The 22,136-nt window shown below is 36.0% G+C and overlaps 3 protein-coding genes across 3 annotated transcripts; 1 reads left to right on the top strand and 2 right to left on the bottom strand.

Moving 5' to 3' along the window:
• The first annotated feature begins 4,565 nt into the window (after positions 1–4,565).
• LOC132645170 (UPF0603 protein At1g54780, chloroplastic) lies at positions 4,566–8,003 on the top strand. The gene is made up of 3 exons (XM_060361976.1): positions 4,566–5,158; positions 5,611–5,803; positions 7,615–8,003. Exons 1-3 carry the CDS (start codon positions 4,724–4,726, stop codon positions 7,860–7,862), a joined length of 876 nt encoding a protein of 291 aa, XP_060217959.1. The 5' UTR covers positions 4,566–4,723; the 3' UTR covers positions 7,863–8,003.
• Positions 8,004–8,140: 137 nt separating this feature from the next.
• Positions 8,141–9,995, bottom strand: LOC132645169 (GDSL esterase/lipase At1g54790). The gene is made up of 5 exons (XM_060361975.1): positions 9,635–9,995; positions 9,336–9,536; positions 9,076–9,242; positions 8,712–8,982; positions 8,141–8,481 (listed from the first exon to the last, which is right to left on the bottom strand). The coding sequence occupies exons 1-5, from the start codon at positions 9,870–9,872 to the stop codon at positions 8,213–8,215; spliced, it is 1,146 nt and encodes a 381-aa protein (XP_060217958.1). The 5' UTR covers positions 9,873–9,995; the 3' UTR covers positions 8,141–8,212.
• Positions 9,996–11,493: 1,498 nt separating this feature from the next.
• LOC132645168 (kinesin-like protein KIN-1) lies at positions 11,494–17,518 on the bottom strand. Its single transcript, XM_060361974.1, has 15 exons — positions 17,307–17,518; positions 16,457–16,559; positions 16,320–16,363; positions 15,820–15,849; positions 15,622–15,744; positions 15,501–15,526; positions 15,303–15,384; positions 14,881–14,922; positions 14,768–14,801; positions 14,591–14,666; positions 14,304–14,526; positions 14,136–14,227; positions 13,248–13,362; positions 12,988–13,167; positions 11,494–11,736 (listed from the first exon to the last, which is right to left on the bottom strand). The coding sequence occupies exons 1-15, from the start codon at positions 17,418–17,420 to the stop codon at positions 11,638–11,640; spliced, it is 1,383 nt and encodes a 460-aa protein (XP_060217957.1). The 5' UTR covers positions 17,421–17,518; the 3' UTR covers positions 11,494–11,637.
• Between the last annotated feature and the right edge of the window lie 4,618 nt (positions 17,519–22,136).

The following is a 22,136-nucleotide window of genomic DNA, read 5'->3' as shown; positions in this document are numbered from 1 at the left end:
TACTCTTGTAAAACTCTAGCTATTTCCGCTAAGTAGGCTAAAATTCCGGTTACCGTGGGATAGAATTGTCTAGAAAAAGCAAGAGTTGCATTATAAAAAATTTCTAAGAGTTCAATACATTCTTTAACATATGCCTAAAAGTTAACCAATCCTCACTATCAATATTATATTTGTTGTGAACTTGTTGTATGGGAATCCTATACTCATATGCTTGTTGTAGCATAATGTAAGTGTAGTTCCACCTAATCTCAATTTCTACTTGAATTTTCCTAGGTCTAAGGTTATTTTCCACACAAGCATTCTTAAAATCTCTAATTCTTCCCCTATTAGCATTACAAAAAAGAAACGCAACAACATTTCTAACTTTTTGAACAGAATCATCAAAATGCTTAAGACCATCTTTAACAATTAAATTTAAAATGTGACAACTACATCTTACATGAAAAATATTTGTTAGAGGAGGGTTTATTTCTCTTTTTAAAAGACCAATTGCCTTTGTATTATTAGAAGCATTATCTAAAGCAATACAAAGTGTTTTTCTATAAATGTTAAAAAATCTCATTATAGTAGACATTGAATCGGCTAAAATTTTTCCATCGTGACGACCTTTTCCTTCGTCGTATAAAAAAGCTATAATTCTTTTTTGCATAATCCAGTTGTCATCAACCCAATGATATGTAATAGCAAAAAAATCTAAATGGTTAATACTAAGACCCAAATCAGCGGTAAGACAAACATTACAATTTAAAGAATTAAATACATGGCGCAAATAAAATCTATATTTTTTAAACAAATCTATAACATCGGCTCTACAAGTACTTCTAGGAATACCCTCAAATAACGGGTTATAACAACGTTGAATGTAAGTAACAAACCCCAAACCCGAGGGAAAGGAAAATGGTAAACAATCATAAGCTACCATTTTAGCTATTTCTACGCGTTCTTTTTTCTTGTCATACTTAAAATTTCTACCGGTTCTTGGGTCTATCGTCATTTGAATCCCCCCACATTTGAACCTATTTGCTCTCCCCAAATATCCATATGTTTGGTTCTCATATGAGCATTTAGTGTACCCGTTCCACCATCCTTACCAGTTCCTTGCTTAAAACTAAATACTTGTCCACATATATTACATGTAGCTGATTGGTTTTCCCTATTCTTAGTCATAAATTTCCAAACTTTAGCTGTTGGCTTACGAGTTCTAGGCGGTTTGTCTTGTGTATGTGATTGTGCAGGACATGTATCTCCTATGGGATTTTCGGGGGGTTGTGTTTCATCATCATCATCATCTAAGTCTTCATTAAAAGTGTCGGTAAAATGTTGTTGCATTGCCTCATGACCTAAAAGTGGATTATTTCCACCAACATCAATACCTAAATTAGGTGTTTCTTCCACAAATGTTTCCTCATTAAGCGCACCCCTAACAGTACGACTACTATTACCGTCACCACGTCTTAATCTCTTTGACATTATTAAATAGAATTAATTTAAATCACAATCAAATAAATCACAAGAAAATAAATTACAACAAATTAAATTGCTATAATTAAATTGCGTAAATTAAATTGCGAAAAATAAATTGCTAGAATTAAATTGCGAAAATTAAAGATAGAATTGGAACGAAGGTACCAAATTGCCGGATTAATTTCCAACAAAGTGAAGGCGGCTAGAATTGCAAATCCACCAAAGCTACTTAGGATTGTTGCAAAATCACCAACTCCACCAACAATATTATAATTGCAAAATTAATAATTGAAAGTTGAAACTATAATAAGACTTTGTGGCTAATTATTGCAAAGTAACTATAATTGAGAGATTGAGATTTGAGAGAAAGATGAAGAAGAGTGAATTGATGTGAATTAAAATGAAAATGAAGAAGGGTTTATATAGGGGTGGGGGATGGGTTAAAGTGTTAAAAAAAAAAAATTGGGGGCCAAAAATTAAGAAAATGACCGTTTGGCAACGGCCATTTTTGCAAATGGACCGTTGCCAACGGCTCCTTTTTTTTTTTTTTTTTCACCGGTTAAACCGGTTTAACCGGTCCGGTTTCCAAAATATTAGAACCGGACCGGTAAACTAATACACGGTTAACCGGTTATACCGGTTCCGGTTCCGATTTAACCGGTCCGGTTACCGGTTAAAACCGGTTAAACCGAACTGGTTGCCACCTTAAGTCTACACCTGCGGAAATAAATGAATTTTTATAAGCATGATACATTAGCAGCACCACTCTAATGTCTAATTGCCTTTGCATTAACTTGCATATGCCCTTTGTTTCTCCTGGTTTCAAATAGAGTCCGGAATCAAAATGACCCAAAAAAAAAACCTTTTGAGCCAAAATACCCAACAAAAAAAAGGTGACATAAGTACCTTTAGCGCAGTAATTTACTGCGCTAAAGAACTTAACCGTAACGGCGCGGTTAAGTCCTTTAACGCAGTAAAATACTGCGTTATAGAACCAGTAATTTTTTTTTTCTATAACACAGTAAAATACTGCGTTATAGAAACAGTAAAAAAAAAAAAATTGGCCAACTTTATTTTTTGCAACACTTTAGTGTTTTTTTTTCATACTTTGACCAACGATTAGTCGTGTGTCAAGACTCCGAAACGTCAATATTTTATATAGAACCAGATATTTTTTTCTTTATATAGAACACTTAAACCTAAAGTTTTCAAACAAAACATACTTCGGACACCTTTTCAACCCCTAAAATGACGATCCGAACGTTTATGTATCCTTGATATATTGAGCCTACATTATTGTACGCAGAAAAAAATATCAGGTTCTATATAAAATATTGACATTTCGGAGTCTTGACACACGACTAATCGTTGGTCAAAGTATGGAAAAAAACACTAAAGTGTTGCAAAAAATAAAGTTGGCTATTTTTTTTTTTAAACTGGTTCTATAACGCAGTGTTTTACTGCGTTAAAGGACTTAACCGCGCCGTTACGGTTAAGTCCTTTAGCGCAGTAAATTACTGCGCTAAAGGTACTTATGTCACCTTTTTTTTTTTTTTGCTGGAATATTTTGATTCAAATTTTTTTTTTTGGGTCATTTTGGTTCCGGACTCTCTTCACACAACCACATTTGCCTTCCGATCATTTCCAATAACAATGAATAATTATACTAATGATTGCTAACTAATGCAGTACTGTCCACGTTCAAAGGTTGCTATGGAAACCTTTCCGGAAACGCCGAAAGTCAGTTTACTCCTAATAACACATAGAGAGGTTCCGGGGAATAAAAGCAGTGTCCAAAAATAATTTTCAGAGATCCACCGATATTTTGTTCCTAGAAAAGATTTGTGTAAGACTCCATCCGCATTTGGAATTTATGTGTCGTGAGCAAAAAAGAATTACTTCGTTTTTTCAAAAGCATCTTGGTACTAAAACTTTCACCAGTAGACAATTAACAAAGTGTTTGAACTGTGGTAAACAAACTTGAACACAACCAACAATAAATAGTGGCGAGTTTAATCATAGCAATACAAGGGTAAGCCTTATCAAACACAACATTACACTTATTCTTTGATTCTCTCTATATATGAGGTCCGATGACTACCAAACACAAAGTGAATATGTAAAACTAATCGAACAGTTTCTGTCAACACGTTTCAGAAAAGTTGTGGTAGAGATCAACTTCGTCGAGTTGTTACCATTCTGTTTGAAGTGGATATTTGTGACTGTTAATAATTGTGTCCGAAGGGGTGTGTTGGTTTGTAGGCATTAGGTTTTTCAAACAGGTATTTAAATTATTTAGAAGGGTATTTTAGTAATTCAACTTTCAAAATCTGGAGTTCATGCTTGTAATATATATATATATATATATATATATATATATATATATATATATATATGAATTAATTTTCTGCTTCTTCTAAATATCTGTTTAAGTGTTTTTAATTTGTTTCTGTTTTCAGATTATAATACAGATTACTGGTTTAGTAAATTACTATTTGGAACACAGATAATAACACAACCAAACATAATATCATATTAATAACTTATAACTACAACTATAAAGTACTTATTCTTAGGGGAGATAGCCATTACTCCGTAAAATTAGTCAACATATGTGCAAGCCGACCCCGATACACCGGGATTATTCAAGAAACTCTATAAGCTAGGATTATTTATTAGTGTGATAAATTGGTGAAAAGACCAGAACTAAGGGTATGTTTGGTATAAAGGAAAATGATTTCTTGAAAAACAAGTATGTTTCTTATTTTTTTCAGGAGCATTAATATGTAATATAGTAAAAGACTATGGGGATTGGGGTAGGATGGTCGAGGGACGAAATGTAGGGGTCTTGAGTGGGTAGGGAGTAGACAATGAACTTGACATGTCACATATGAAACTTATCTTATTTATTTCCATTAAGAAAGTCATTTATGAGGAGCTTGTTTTCCCACGAAAAATGTTTTTAGAACTTATTTGGCCAACCAAACACACCGTAAATAGCTGAGAAAATTGGTGAAAAGACCAGAACGCCCTTCTGTTTCTACATGGCTGAGAAAAACGTTATCCAAACCGGATCAATATTCAGCCACAACCAATGGAGACACAACACAACACAAACCACCCGAAATATGAACAAAAACGAGAACCAGAAAACTGATAGCCACTGTCACACTGAACAACAAAATCAAGAACTCCCTCATGTTCGCTATCTTCTCTCTCTTATCTCACCATTTCTGATCTCTTACTCACATTCCCTCCCATGGAAACCATTCTCTCCCCTCCTTTTTCTCCTCTTTTCAACCCCAAAACTTCCCTTTCAAAGCCTTTTCTTTCCCTTTCTCACTTACCCAAATCAAGTTCAGCTAAGACAATATGCTATAGCCTCAGAAAACAACATTCCCAGGTTGAAAAAGATTCTTTTTCAGTACCCAAAAGTTGGGTTTCTCATGTTCAGCAAGGACTAGCTGCTTTAGCTATTTCTTTAGCTCTCAATTTTTGTCCAGTTGTGTCATCTGGTTCTGCATTGGCATCTGAATTTGATGTTTTAAATGAAGGTCCTCCAAAAGACTCATATGTTGTTGATGATGCTGGTGTTCTTAGCAGGGTGACAAAGTCTGATTTGAAGGCATTGTTGTCTGATGTGGAGAAAAGAAAAGGCTTCCACATTAATTTCATCACTGTCCGCAAACTCACTGTAATTTTTCTTGCCTTTCTTTATCTTGTCATTAGAATCCATAGCATAAATGATCAATTTTTAATAGACTATAATTGGTATTGTGGGTTTTAGTTATTAAGAAGAAAAGTTTCAATTTTTATGGTCCTTTTCTACTTGATATGAAACTAGGTTTTTGTAAATTCTTGTTTTGTAATTTTTTGATAGACTATATGATTGGTATTTTCGGTTTTTGTTATTCATATCTCATGAAATCTATTAGGTTTTTGCTGTGAAGAAAAGTTTCAATCTTTATGTTGCTTTTCAACTTGATTAGCTCTTTATGGTGAAACTTAATTGCTGATAGGCTTCAAACCTGTAAACTACAATCCCCCCCTCCTTTTCCAATAACAAGAGTAGGAGAAAGGGAATAATGAATTTGTCATATATTGAAGAAGGAAAATGATCAAAATGGTAATACTTGGATTTTGTAGAGCAAAGCTGATGCTTTTGAGTATGCGGACACGGTTTTGGAAAAGTGGTACCCAAGTGTTGAACTAGGAAATGACAAGGGTATAGTGGTGCTCGTTACAAGTCAAAAGGAAGGCGCCATCACTGGTGGTCCTGATTTTGTTAAGGCTGTTGGAGATACTGTTCTTGATGCTACCGTCTCAGAGAACCTTCCAGGTAGGCAATACTTCCCTTTAGTTTCTTATTGTTTGGGCGGGTTGATTAGTTCTGTCATTGAGGTTGATTTCCAGCTGAACGGCTATTGAGAACATTGAAAAGAATTAAGAAATAACAATCTTGGTAAGGACACGAAGTAAAGTACAGAAAATTAGAATATTATTTTTCATAGATTGTACGTCATAAAAGTCTAATGCTCTTCATCAACATTAACAATGGCATGTAATATAAGCAATTGAGTGAGTTTGATAAATGCATGATTTTTGAATAACTCTTAGATCTTAGCTGCTAGGAAAGCTGTCTCCTTGTCATGTCTATGGAGTTACAACAGGACCTAGAAAGACAAACTCCAAAAGACTTCACCTAGTTGTTTATAACTTTATATATTTGTACAGATCCTTAGACAATCTAATGGAAGAATGATGATTTTTTCTTAGTTATTCAATTCCTGCAATAAGAATTGTTTAATAAGCATATCTGCTGGTCCACGAGTAGATCGTGATGTAGCAATTCTGGAGAAACTAGTATCATTTGAATGATTCTAGTAGGATGGAAATGACAGGTAGATATGCAAGTACAGAAACAGATCCCTTTCTCCTTGCTCTTTTTTTTCTTTTAAACTTCATTGAGAAGCATATTCTACGATAGTAGGATTTGCTTCTCTGCTGTTTTATCATTGCATCTCATCATTGTGGCAAAATTTCCTCATTCAAGGGATCTTTCTATACATGCCCCTGTTAGGTATGTGCATTAAGACAGTTTTGCAGCTCAATTAAAGCACCAATTATGAGGTTGGAAGTCTTTGACTTGAAGGTTTGCTGGAGAATTCCCCTTCATAATCTTGAATATCATAACCAAATAAAACAAAAAGTACAAAGGTCTAGGTATCAACTCTGATTCTTATGTTGTACACCAACTAATTACCAGGGCTGCTAATAAAGGCGAAAAGACTAACTAGTGGCTTGAAATCAAGTCTGAGTAGCTAGATTCCACTCATATGAGACAAGCAGAAGGTATGGGATGAGTAGCTTTTTGAAGAGCGAATTCGATCCTATAGTCGTCATTTTTGTTTGAAAAATGCAGTGGAAAAGGATGCTTGTCAGCTTAGAGATTTAGCAACTAAGAGATTATACCACTCCTGTTGTTTTGATTAGTACCCTTCCGGTATGTGTTGTGAAAGATATGGGGGTTGAGAAGTCGTTGCTTGCTACTGCTATTTACTTCGCGAGGTTTCACCGCTTCATTCTTTAACTTCCTTCTTTCGTTGGTCCATGGGCTTATAAGTATTCATAAACTTGTAGTACATTTTTAAGAGGCAACCTAGCTTAGAAGTTAAAGAAGAAACTGGAAGATCTCTCTATTTCAGTTGTTATTAGCTTTTTAGTGAAGAAAGAGGATACTATTTGCATTTCCAATAAACTGGGATGAAATGTATTTTTTTGGAGAATTCTCCCGTAAATGGTCTTTCTCGAGGATAGGTTAAACCGCAGGCCCAAGGTTTCACCCAATTATTTACCAATTGTTAAAATTGATGCGGCATCTGAATTTCATTCTTAGTGCTAAAGTTGGTATGAAAAGTCTCTTTAGCAAGAAAAGCGGGGTCGGATTCATGGACTAAGAGTGTTTTTGGCTAAATCAAATTTGGGAAGGTTCACACAGAGCTATCGGCCGCCACATGCTTTTTCTCTGTGTAGATGACTATTTTGATGAAGTGTTATCTGTCTAGACAACTGATTTTATTTTGTTTCATAGTGAAACTAGCACTAATGCTCTTGTTCTGATGGTGGGGCTATTGGTTTCCATCTTTGCAGTGTTGGCTACTGAAGAGAAGTACAATGAAGCAGTTTCAAGCACTGCCAGACGTCTTGTTGCTGCCATTGATGGCCTTCCTGATCCTGGTGGCCCTCAAGTCAAGGATAACAAAAGAGAGTCCAACTTCAAATCCAGAGAGGAAACAGATGAGAAAAGAGGACAATTCACACTTGTGGTTGGTGGGTTGTTAGTGATTGCTTTCGTTGTTCCTATGGCTCAATACTACGCATATGTTTCAAAGAAGTGAACTGTCTGACTCTGGAAGGCTACATTTTCCTGAGATTTGAGTAAGCATGTATATTATTTTGTACAAAATGGTCCACTCGGAAATGACTGATTCGTGAGAAATTTAAAAAGGATAAAAATGAAAATATTGGACCTCCCCTAACGTAAGTGATATTACTATTTCTTTTTATGAGAAGTAGAGAAACTTCCCTGTTGCATCGCTGATAATGTAAAGGGGGATTTAGTGGTACGTTTGACATGATCCATAAGTTGTTGTATATCTTCAGGAATCCATGAAAGTAATGAATTTCTTTAGTAAATTAGAATATATAAGTAAACAGAGAATAAAACAATGACTAGCATGTTAGTTCCTCAGAACTTTAGTTTAAGAAGGAAAGGCATCTTGTCTGCAAAAGGTGGATCAGAGTATTTTCCGGTGAGAATTTGTGAGGCTACAAACTGATTTGCAGTTTCTGTGTAGTGAATTCCATCCCAATTGATATATTCGCTACTGTCATTGCATGCTTTGGCCGTGACATTGTTTCCGTCCAACACCTTTGTCTGGCCACAGGCTATCCTGCTGTCATAGTTAAGTGGAGGTCCTCCATATCCACAGCAAGCCATTAATGGCTGTGCAAATCCTGCAAGACGTAAATGCAAAATACCAAGTGTTATATCAGTCTTTTTCCTTATACAATTTAACTAGAGTGCACTTTGTGGAAACTTCCTCGAAGTATAATTAAGCTATCATGATGACAAAAATATGATTTTGCAGCTGCATATTTCCTCGTGAATTCTAAAATCCAAAGAAATTGCATCATATATCTTCTTCATTTTTTGGCATTGCGAGTCAAGGAACTTAGTAACTTACCATATTTGGAATTATTTGCTATGAGATTAGACTTGATGGAGAAAATATCAACATGAGTGATATTTGCATCTGAATACTGGCCCTGAAGCTTCTTGCAAAGGGCGTAAAGCTGCAGGTTCAAAAGTTTTGCAGCTTGATTATGTGAGCTAACACATCCTAGCTCATCCAACTTTGATGCATCAGTCCCAAATTTGGCTATATTCTGACCTAGGCACCCCAAAGGACCTGTGTTATGAACCCAGAAATTCCTGGCCCCTAGGTCGTACAATGTCTGTGATGTCAAAGAGGAAGCAGAAATAAGTTTAGAACTTCATTTGATAATTACTAGAGGAATTCTGCATAATTTTCTATTATTGGAATTGACCTTGACACCATCTTCAAATTCTGAAAGAATTGTTGGAATTGAAGCTAGAATTTGATCCAATGTCTTGGAGTAAAATCCACCAGCAAGATCATTCTGGCCTATATCGAACATATATAGACCTTTCTGAAAAAAATCTTTAGCTGGAAGATACTTATCATATTTCCTGGCTGCAAAGAAAAGATCAATAAACTCTTACAAGATATAAGATTCTGAAATTATGTAAAAGGAGCCCTGATAATCAAAAACATGATCAAACTTACACTTAGCTTGAACTTCCAGAACCCGATTCTTGAACCTGAAAAACTGAGCAACTTGAATCCCAAATGAAAAAGGGCTAACAGATGATGCAGTGGCAGGAAGTATGGTTGAACCAGCAGCTGCAAAGTTGGCTCCTTTTCTGAAACTTGGTGCAGCAACGGAGTCCAAATAGGAGTTCAAGAATGGCAGGTCCATTGCATCCACTGCAATAAAAATGCATAAGCAAAAAAGCACATCAGAATATTGAAACCAATAGCCCCCTCAAAGGGGAAAAATGAAAAAATGAAGTGGGAAGTATTACTCAAGAAATCGATGATTAGTCGCCCATCACAGAACCTCCCAGATGGATTCTTGAAATACTTTTGCCCATTAGGTGGCTCCAAGCGATCGCCAACACCAGCAACAAGGCCTCCTGTGTCAGAATTTGAATCACCAAAGTTGAAGACAGCAGGGTAATTGAAATCTATGGTGTTAGCCAGGGGCAAGCAGATGAAGAAGAGGGCAAGAATGTAGATGAAACAAGTGGTTGAAGAAGCCATGTTTTTTTTGCCCCTTTGACAGAAATGTAGGCATTTTCATCCTCTTAAATAAGAGCTGGTGGGATTTGCTTTAATTTCAAGTTATCATTGAGATATGGGAAAGGCTAAAAGATTGTGAATTGGTTGTTGTTCAATTACTTTCATATCCTTGAAAGATAATGTATGCTATGATTAGAAGTGTTTCCATTAAGGAGAAACCAGATTGATTAGGACAGTTTCCTTGTAATCAAGCAGGTAAAAATTGTCCCTTCCTATGTTATTTTCTCTAACCACTGATAAAATAACTCAGCTGAGAAATATTATGCAATATGGTTCTGTGACAAAGACATTTTAGAATGTCAGTGCATTCATTTCTGATATCATGTTTAACTCAATCTTGGTCAGACATGTACATGTGAAAGTTGCTTGTCTTCAACGCGTATATATGAATAGTATTGTCGTTTCCTTTTTTATGGGCTTCCGAAGTGTAATATTTCTAATTTTAAACATTTAGTAGGTGGATCTAAATTGAGAAAATAATGAAGAATAAGAACATTAGGTGGACAGGTCAAACATGTTTTAGTAAACTATTAAACTAAGTCTACTCACGTAATCTCTGCTTATTTAATTAGAGATTAGCTCAAATGATTGGCATCCCTAACGTCCATGCATAAGTATATTTGTCTAAACATTAGTGGTATTCTATACTTCTTTTTTCAAGTTAGTTTACATTTAAATACCTTCTACATATATAATAAAAGAGGTGTGGTGGATGGTTGTGATCCCTTGATTATTAATCAGAGGACTCAAGTTTGAATCATGAAAGTCAAGAACCTTTCGATTGGGGACCTTTCCGTATGGAGCATTTTACCCCTTATTAGACTTACCAAACGCGATTCCGGATTAATTGAGCCAGTAGACGTTGGATACCGGATGGTTGAATTGGAAAAAGGAACACATTTAACACAACAATAAAAGTCATGTAAATAGATAAAACTTAGAAAAATAAATTGCATGGTCTTAAACCACATGGTTGAAGGACTTGGAAGTTGGAACTAATAAATCATGTCGATCCATGTGCAGCTTACAAATCTAATGATTCTAATGCTTTGAACTGTAGTATTTCAGGATCATACTAGCTTGCTCAATGATTCCAGGAAACATTGACAATACCTTTAAAAATTGCATCATTGATCTCAATGTCAGCGACACAAAAGCTAAGAACAAGGGCATTTTTGGCTTGAAGAAAATGTTGCTTGAAAACAAATTTTAAGTACTCTGAAAATTAGAAATCTCCCAAGGCAAATGGGACCAAAAGGCTTCAATCTCTTTCTACAAGCAAAACTGGAACTTGCTTCCACGAATTGCAAACTTTTAAGGCTTCTTTTACATATTCAAAAACTGAAAGTGCATCAATTTAAGGTGCCGTTATGTTCAAATTTTTCAAAAAAAGATTTTTGCAAAAATTCTTTCAGCTGTTGCAAAACTTTAAGGGCTTGTTCGGTATGGAGGAAAATCTTTTAAGTTTTGCAAAACTGAAAGCTTCTGACACCACCTAATTTCTGCAAACTAATATCAAAACCGCGTATTTGTTGGCTGGGGAAATCTGTCCAACCAAACCGAAGATCAAATAGCTCTTACCTTTAGAAACACCTCGCATGGTTCAATTAGTTTTGTGCTGTTAATGTCAACAAAAAAACAAAAGACCTACTACCTTTATACAGTAATCAAACAATATTTGAGGTGTTTTACATGCAGTCTTTAAAAATGAAGTCAATTAGTACAATCAGAGAATCAAGCATAGCGGCCTTGTTTCGAGTTGATGTTGACAAAACTCTTCAGAAGCTTTCAAGCTGGCCTTAAGAGCGGCATTCTCCCTCTTCATCTGTAAAATGATACACACGGCACAATCAAAGTGAAGCTCTATACACTAGGAAAACTCGTCTCGTAAAAAAATTGTGATTTGAGTTAGAAAAGCTTTTGGATGGTTTTTGACTCCTCACTCGGTCCATGATCTAAGTAGAATTCTAATCATACTTCTTACCTATTTTTGCTGTTTGTTCTACTATACATTAGTTCCATCCAATTGATAATGTTGACTAAGAACGTATGTCGTAAACTATAACATCAATCTTTTGCTGGAATTTTAAAAAAGCAAGGACGTAAAAAATGTGAAGGATATTATACGTCTATATAGTAACCATATATTCGTTCTTTAATTTTCTAAGTTTCAACTTTCTTTTAAGCATAGTTGGAGAGCTTTTCATTCTTTTTAAAAAATCCAGCAGAAGAATCCTCTCCCCGAAAGTGTTGGAACTCAAAAAGTATATGCAGAATTTCCTTCCGAACCTACTTCATGAAGCCTTTGCTGAATACATTTTCTGGAAAAATGATTCCTAGGTATTCCAGAAAGACTATGTACTCAGTTACTGTTAGGATTTTGAATCCCAAATCCGACCTTTGTAAGCAGGTTCTCAGGAAAGATTGGAGGGTCACAGCTGGACCACTTAAATACCAACCTTCTTAGACAGAACCTACTTACGTCGTGATGTAAGCGAAGAATAAATAGCACACACAGATTTATAGTGGTTCACCCTCAATGTGAGAGCTACGTCCACGTTGCTGCTGCAGATCTTATTAAAGAAGAAATATTACAAGTGTTTACAACACTCAACCTCACAACCCCAATCCCAATTACATTCAAGAATTTTTCTAAAAATTCTCTCAAAGACCTTCTCTTACTTAGGCCTTTCACTAAGAGTATTTCTCTTAGATTTTTCTCTCTTTGGGATGTGTTGTCTTCTTCAATTTTTGGTGTGTCTAGCAAATGAGAAAGCTTCCCTATTTATAGGTATGAGATGAACCTATTGATGTCATTAGTGACTCAAGCAAGCACTTGACAATTTTCCAAAGACAAGGAAGATGTTTTCTTCTCAAAACAAGGGAAGTGTTTTCTTTCCTAAAATAAGGGAGGTGTTTTTCTTCCTCAAAATAAGGGGATGGACCCAACAGTTACCCCTATTGCTTTTCTACTATTTTCTGATTATTAAACAAAGAGCTAATGAAAGGGAAATCAATGAAATCAAATTGAACAGAACCTTATTATATCAGTGAATCAGATGTATGTATCTCTTACCTTCTCCACAACTGTACTCAGCTCTTCCACGGCTTTATGCAATGATGAGATTGTCCTTGATGTAACATCTTTATACGCAGCTTCTATCTCCTCAACTGAATTGGGATCAAAGAAAATCCCCTCCAGTACAAATAAGTCCTCCAGCAATTGGACATCTTCGGCACTCATTCTCTCTCTCAGCTATGTAAATGAGATGATAAGCTTATAACAAATTAAGCAAGAATAGCTTAACTAATTTACTGAAACCAAGCAAATCACACCTTGGTCAGTATCCTCTCCCTGGACTCATTTGCATTGGTACATACGGTTGCATCCTTAGTATTGTCTAGATCTTCCTTGCAGCTAACATGTACTGATGCCTTTATATGCTTTGCTCTGCTTGAAAGGAGACAAGCTAGAACGTAAATTTCCTTACTGGTATGTAACACATCAAACAGCAGGTACTTTACATGTATCGGCCAGCAACATATAGCAATTGACATGGCTAAATTAAGGCTTTAACTTATTAGGTAAAACTAGGTCATGCCACTAAAGAGAAGATACATTTTTTAAGTTTTGAATAATCACTTCGATTTTAACATCTCTAATCATTAGTAACTTTAATGAAAGTACACCTTACGCACTGCATTCCACAAAGAGAATAATAGGTGGAACTTATTAGTGCAATTATTAGTCGAATCCTTGTTCAAACATAATTAATAACTAATATATTAATGCTTCACTACCTAGACTCATTGACCAATCACAGTATCAAGTCCATCAATGAAAATTGAAGTTTCCTAGAGGTAGAAATATTGCAAGCTAGACATGATTGTTTATATACAAAGTGAATCAAATGAGTACAAATTTGTGGAAGATAAACAAGAAGAAAAAGCAATATTTGATGGAACGTAAATTGAAGGGAGACCAAAACAAGAGAAAAAACTATAGTGGCAGCATGAATCTATAGCTTATGAGACCCAACAAAGGAAATAAAAGAAGTCACCCCAGCGAAAATATATTTAAAATGAAATCCCTAAATTCCAAAAATGTAAAGAGCTAATAGGGGTCTTTACAAGATTTCTCTATTTCCTTTTGTGCATTAAACTCCTCATTATTCCAGTCTTGACTCTATGACAACAAGTTCAGATAAAACTAATTTTACATACCTAGCACCAAATCGCAGAGTGGAGAGGCTCTCTGAAGAATTGGAAGGGCTTGGAGAGCAACAGCAAAGTAATGCAGTCTGAGAGTATCCACCCTGAGAAACATAATGTAGATGGTCATCGTGTAGGCTGGAAGTAGGACGAAAATGGAGTTTGGGAAGTGAAACTAACAAGAGCATCTTGTAGGATCCGAGTGAGCTTAGAATCACGATAAGGAATATGAGTTGGTTTTCCTGGAGTGCTGCTGCTAGTCATAGCATTTATCACTTTCCCAAGTGCTGTGAGGGACTGATTGATGGTCTTTGCTTCTTCAAGAATTTTACCTTCAGCTCCAGTCTTCTCAACTTTTTCTGACCCCGCCAAGTCTACGAGTATCAGCTTTCCAAATTTGGTCCTGCTTGGAAATTCAAATATTTAGGGTAGATCTTTCAAGTTTCAAACCTATCGAGAGTTAATACCTTTTATCCTTTGTCGGACCCTGGTGGACAGTAAATATGTAGAGGCAGTGGCTTCTGCTGCTCGACATATTCATTTCTGGACTAGTTAAGATATCTTTAACTAAGAATAAACAGAATAGAGTCATAAAAGGAAGAAGTATCTTAACAACAAGATGCACAGAAAGACACTAAGGATACGTGTTTCTCCGACTGCTCTATTAGCTATACCACTCTGCAACATGAACAGTCGTATCAGAACAAAAATATATAAAACACCTCATGTGGAAATTCATTGTCTCATTTTCCCTTACTGATAAGCTTTGCAATGCTTCTGCAGAGTTGGATATAGCTACCTGGAAACCAAGTTAAGATATGGAGGCTTTAGAACTTTCCAAGGAAAAAATAAAAGAAATTTAGAAAGAGATATACAGCATTTGAGCTACGATTCGAGGACAAATGGATTTTTTTGCATAAATTTTGTTGTTTCCGAAAGTCAAAAAGTTCAGCACTTAGGCCAAGTCAGGCTTCCAACATATCTAGCCAGCCAGCTGCTTTGGTTTGTAGTTTGTGAGTACTTAAATTTACGCAAGTGGGAAACCACAGGACTATTGAAGATAATCCAGTGAATCCAAAAAGACAATTCCAGGTTAAGTTGCAGATTGCATGCTTGAAAACTAAAACAGTATAACAATTTGAGGAAAAACGTGAAAGAAAGGGTGCTGATGAGTCTTACTTCTGTTGCTCCATTTAGAATTATTCCATGTACTTTGCTCTCTTTTATCTGTATGTTGTCCTTCGATAAATCGAAGAGATCCCTGGGAGAAATTGATAACTTAATGTCATGCTTATGAATCAAGAGATATTGAGTTAACACAACAGATATGGATCAAGAAAATCTCCTCAGGAACAAGTGCTGATAAGTGACACAAACCTTACTTTCTCCATGTAGATCTCTACCTGCAAGAGTAAGAAATTTCCTTAAAGAAACATAGCACTAGCCATATAAAAGGTTGAAATCAATAACAATAACATCCAAATAAATAGATTGTCACCATTGATAATTTGATTGTGTATTTGTTTGGTTTATCTGAATTCATTATGGTCTCAAAAAGCCCATCCACCACTCTCTGCAATAGTCCTTTCTTCTTGCTTTCACAATCTACAATGCTTGGCCCCTAAAGCCAACAGAGTCGACAATGAACTAATACTTCCATAAACGCAGATTTATGAATGTTGTAAAATCATTTTACCTCCATGCTATATGTCTTTCCTGCTCCTGTCTGAGAAAGAATCACAAGAATAAACAATAGTCAAAAGAGAAAATACGGAAAGGAAACAAGGAATTTTCTCCTCCTACCGATCACTAACAATTATGCACTAGGAATTGAATATAGTCTTTGTTTTCATCTTTCTGCAGTTGATCTTTCAGGAAACCAGACTCAGTATTTGTAGTAAAAATCTCCAATTCACATATTAAAATGCAAGCATGATTACATAAAAGGGAAACTTACTGAAATGTACCCTCCGGCCATCTAGTTTTCCAAACATGGCTGAAGTACACACTGCCTAGGTAGTGTATAGGTATGTATATTATATGTATAAGTATGTATAGTGTATATATATATATATGTATATATTTAGTATAAACTATACACTACATATACACTATGTACACATTTTGTAAACTAGATGGCCGAACGGTATTTGACCGTAATTTTCCCTACATAAAAAGCTGTGATCAAGCATTTACCTGTCCGTAAGTGATAATGGTACCATTTATTGCATCTACAGCACCTATTTTCACCATCATTCAAACAACAAATATTCTAAGTGAATTCATAACCTAGTTCACTTTTTACAACAACTCTCACATAATTCAATTCATACCTTGGACTATAGGCAAAGCTAGAAATTCATATATATCAGCTTGTTCAGATCCTTGGTAGAAAACTCTATCAAAGCTAAAATCAAATTCCTGCTCCTTTTCATCCTACAATTAATGATCATCAACACTAAATCAGTACAAACCGCACTCGAAATTGCTAATTAATGCGAATATTTAGCAATACACCTTCCAACTTTTCGCAGTGCATACACAACTACATTTGATTCGAAATTAACAGCAAAATCAATACACGAAAAATCGATTTGAGCTTTAAAGCCTTGCTAATACGAAGATTTAGGAGTACACTTCCAACTGTTCGCAATACATACACAACTTAAAATTTGATTCGAAATTAACAACAAAAAAAAAAAAATACACGAAACAGAGATTTGAGCTTTAAAACCTTGATAATGCGAAGATTTATCAGTACACTTCCAATTTTTGCAATACATATTACAAGACTTCAAGTTTGATTTGATTTTAACAGCAAAATTAATACACGAAACATTGAATTAAGCTTTAAAACCTTAATAATGCGATGATTTAGCAGTACACTTCCAATTTTTGCAATACATATTACACGACTTCAAGTTTGATTTGATTTTAACAGGAAAATGAATACACGAAACATTGAATTAAGCTTTAAAACCTTGATAATGCGAAGATTTAGCCGTACACTTCCAACTAATGATTAGTAAAAACCGCACTCTAGAAATTGCTAAATACGAAGATTTAGCAGTATACTTTCAAATTTGACTGGAAATTAACAGCAATATTAATGATTATCAACTAACGCAGTAAAAGCGCACTCTAAATTGCTAGTACTAGGAAGATTTATCTGAGCTATAAAACCTTGATAATGAAGGACTCAGAGTTAATTCCTTGAACAGAGACGGTATCGCTAAATTCAGATAGTTCCTTCGAATTTAGAGGTCTAAATAGCACGCAAACTTTCATATTGGACATTGTTAAGCTGATCAATGATCAAACTGCAAAACAATTGAATGTATATTTGATCAACGAGCTATGAAGGTTTTCCCGCCAAAATGCCAATGAGCTGATGAAGAATGGCCGAGACATGCCTTTGGTATATATATTTAAAACATTCGGAATTTGTGAGTTGCGACTGACCGAAAAGGGGCCAAAATTACCCTGAATTTTGGGAAATAGTTCATTCATATCCCTCGTTATACTATAAGGAAATTATACCCTTACCGTCATACTATGAGGCCAATTATACCCTTATGTTAATGGACTGCCACGTGGCATCATCCTAGACGTCCATCCCTTTTTCCCCTCAAATAATTTTTTACCCACCAATTTAACCCAACCCGACCTGGATATAATATTCTCACCCAAATTATACGGACCCAACCGGTATACCCCTAAAAACCATCTCCCCCCTAAACCCACTCTCTCTGTCTCTCTCTCTCTCTCCACACTAAATCGCCGACTCCATTAGAAACCCTAGGTTTTTCTGTCGCGAATTCAGTCGATTTAAAGGATCAAAAAGGTACTATTTTCATCATCAAATATTGTCCATATGTGCGTTTATCTGCTCCTGTTGACCAGCTCGTTGCTCTTTGAAACTTGCTCGAAAGAATAGTAGTAGTAGTATTCTTCTTTGTTTTAAAAAATTAATTATAGTGAATAGGAAAATTTTGATTAAACTGTGATTAAGAAGTAGTAGTATTTAGATGTTGAATGCAAACGGTCTGTTTGGTCATACGGGTTGGGTCCATATAATTTGGGTGAAAACATTATATCTGTGTCGGGTTGGGTTATATTAGTGGGTAAAAATTTATTTGTCTGGGGGGGGGGGGGGGGAACGGGCTGGATGTGGTAGGATGATGCCACGTGGCAGTCCGTTTAACATAAGTGTATAATTGGCCCCATAGTATAATGGTAAGGGTATAATTGGCTCTATAGTATAACGAAGGGTATTGATGAACTATTTTCCAAAGTTCAGGGGTAATTTTGGCCCTTTTCCGTTTTCTAAAACTGTTATAATATTTTCAAACAAAAACACTTTTTTAACTTGTAGTAATTTCTTTCATTTGGTTCGCCAATTTCTTAATAATGCAAGTAGTTCTTACTTTTTTTTTTCTCATGTTATGAGGCCTTTTTTTTTAATCTGTTAAAAAAAGAATGACATATTTTTTGTTATTGAACTATTTAATTTTATTATCTCTATTTATATTTGATGATGCCACGTGTTGTCACTTGATATACAAGTTTCTTGTCGTACAATTTTGGGTGATTGCACAAATAAGGTAGTTTTGCACTAATATTTAAATTTCTTCCCCCGCTTTAAGACTTGTAGAGTGACGCTCTTTATATTTGTGCAGTTTTGGATGATTTGCACAAATAGGGTAGTTTTCCACAAATATAATGATATGGTAGCATCATCTGCATCATACAAACTCAATTAAAAAAATGCGTCGGATAAATCTTTACCTCTTTTTTCACTGAACCCTAGCCATGGATGAACATGGCCTGAGCAAGCTTCCTCCTCCGTCTCCACCCGATGACCATTCACGTAAAAAGCAGTATCGATCTCTGAACCCCACAGAACAATCTCCTTCCACGATTACTATTTCCACGAAACCAGAGATGCTCTTCATTCTCTTTTTTTTTTAGCAAATCCAAAAGGCGAGGTGCCTAGGGCTAGTTTTTTATTTATATAATATTAGCGAAATGCAAAGGAAAAGTACAAGCAAGGGGGCTAGACCTTACCTTACTAATCCTACCATTTAAGATTTACAGAAAAGGGAAAAAGAAGGGGAAACAGCGGGAACTTGATTCTCAAAACAATCTCCTACAGGAATGCTCTTCATTCTCAAAACCCGAATGATGTTAATGCTACCGTTGAGGATGGGAATTATCCTTATGCTTCGGATTATGCTATGACTGAAGTTGACTCCAATGATGAGACAGATTATTCTAACTCAATGAATGGTGACGAAGGAAATCCAGAAGTAGTTTTCCACGATAAGAAACACTCTTTCACCATCGAAGTGGATGAGGATTTTGAAAAGAAAATTGCAAAACCTTGGCAACAATCTGTACTGGTGAAAATGCTGGGCAAGGAAATTGGCTTTCTAAATTCTCGTGAAAAGGCCGGAAAATTATGGAAGCCTAAAAAGGGATGGAAAGTGATTCATCTTGAACGAAATTATTACGTAGTACAGTTTGATTCTTGAGATGACTACATGTATGTTTTGTTGGATGGATCGTGGATTCTTCTAGGTCATTATTTGGTCGTTCAACGAAAACCAGATTTATTTTTGTGACAGACAATCGAATAATTCTATTGTAGCTTGGGTTTGCTTTCCAAGGCTTCCCATCCACTTATATCACAAGAAGATTTTGAGAGCCCTTGGAAATAAAATTGGTTGTCTTGTTAAAATCAACTACAATACTGCTCAATGTGATAGGACACATTTTGCTAAGATTGCAGTGGAGGTGGATCTGACTAAACCCTTAATCTCTTATTTTGAGTTTAAAGGAAAAACTCAAAAAGTTGCATACGAGGGACTACCGGATTTTTGTTTTCATTGTGGTAAATTTGGGCATACCATTAATTTTGTGGGGATAATCCTACTAATGTGAATAAACCTCCAAACGAATCAGACAAAGCCATTATCTCTGGTGGAGGTGGTGGAGAAATTGGCCCTACAGAGGATAGTATTTATGGACCCTGGATGATAGTAAAACATCGTTCATGGAAATCTAATGGCAGAAATAGTGAAAACCAAGCAACAAGTAACAAAGGAGCTAAATATGATTCTAACACCTCTCGATTTGCAGCCCTGGATGGTTTGGAGGTAGAAGAGCAAACTGTTAAGAACCTGTTGTTTGAAAATGAATTGTTTTCCAGTGATACAAATAATTCTAATATGCAATCTTAGTCATTTCAATTTGCGCAAAAGTCACCAAAAGACAACAAAAAGGGTCCCTCCAAGTCTTCTCCTAGGGTGGTTGAGCATCTAAATGAAAATAGCCCGATTGATATTGAAATGAATGAGACAATTTTTGACACAGATGCGATTTCTAAGGACAATATGGTGGATAATAATCAGTATTTTCAAGACAACCTACTGCTTTGTCCAGGTCTTCCACAGTGCCAAATTTGGTTTCTTCGGTCCTAGACTCTTTAGTGCATAAAGCATTGACAACTCCACGTCCGCCATTACCTCAGTCAAAGAATAACTCCATTGTTGTTCGTGATAGAGGTATTAATAAATCCACTAAATTGGCTACCTTCAAATTTAGTGGTAGCAAACCTCCTGATCTGCGTTCTAAAAGGTTGGTAACTCCCAAAATTCGGCCTCCTAACTCTACTGATGTAGAGAATGTCTCTATAATAGATGTTATACAGTCTCATATTGATATTGTCACGACCCAACTAGGGGCCGCGACGGGTACCCGGAGCTAGTTACCGAGCACCGCTCACTCTACTACTTATCTTGCTCATTTAATATTCTTTTATCAATTTACATACCAGTTGTAGGATAATCATAATTAGACAAACATAAATACTTTATATACAATTGCCTTTCGGTCATCAAATAATATACATGCATATGAAAACGTCTTGTGAGACCATCTAACCCACACTGCGTATCTACGAGCCTCTACTAACATACTGTATATACATGGACGGAACAAGACTCCGTCGTGCCCAAAATATACATATACACCAAAAGGATAATCCTAAGCACCTCCGGACAATGGAGTGCTTTCAACCAGCTGACTGCTACTGAGGATCTGGGCCAAGCTCTCCTCTCTGTCTACCTGTGGGCATGAACACAGCGTCCGAAGAAAGGACGTCAGTACGAATGTTGTACTGAGTATGAGAAGCATAAACAATGAAAGAAAACATCAACAACATAGTGATAACATCAACGTGAAATATCTGGATCTGTCTGATAATCATAAAGGAAATCATGCGTGCCATCTTACTCATACTCATCCTCATAACATATATGCATCATATGCAAACTGCCCGTCTATGTCGGAACGGTGTGATAATCAATAATATTAGCCCGCGTCCAGGCCTCCCGCGTCCGGGGTACCATCTCATGCCGCCCACTAGTGGCGTCTGCCCATGCCCGAAGGTCATGGTGTATCCGTATAGCTGCCCGCCTTGGCGGTGACTGCCCGACCAACTAGGCACGGTGTGAAATGTTCATGTCATGCTTATCATAAAATGCTCATAATAATAATATACTCATCATAAAATACTTATCTCATTGTAATACATGCATAAGGCTCAAGATCAACTTTATTCTATCGGGGTGACGTAAGGTCGTGATCCCCCGATTCCATTATGGAACAACTATTGATACTCTGCCTCACCTTGAAGGAACTAGTACATAAGGTGAGTGTAAGCGATAATTAACATCATCATTATACTAGCATCATCATATCGTATTCCTCATCTTATATAGACATTAAGGAGTTAGACTCTTAGCCTTTCGGACTATAAGAACTTAGGAAGAGAATAGGAATTTCGTGCTACAAGATTCATGCCATCAGGAAGAAGGGACTAGCCTCACATACCTTGGTCGTTTAGCTAAGATATCGCTCACTCGTTCTCCTTCAATATCGCATCGTGACCTTCATAAAGAATTCGTATCAACATTAGCATACTAACTACAAGAACGCGTCGCTAATTTT

Source organism: Lycium barbarum, chromosome 6 (genome assembly GCF_019175385.1).
Source record: "Lycium barbarum isolate Lr01 chromosome 6, ASM1917538v2, whole genome shotgun sequence".
In the NCBI taxonomy this organism is placed as follows: Eukaryota; Viridiplantae; Streptophyta; class Magnoliopsida; order Solanales; family Solanaceae; genus Lycium; species Lycium barbarum.
This window is presented reverse-complemented; position numbering and strand designations above follow the sequence as displayed.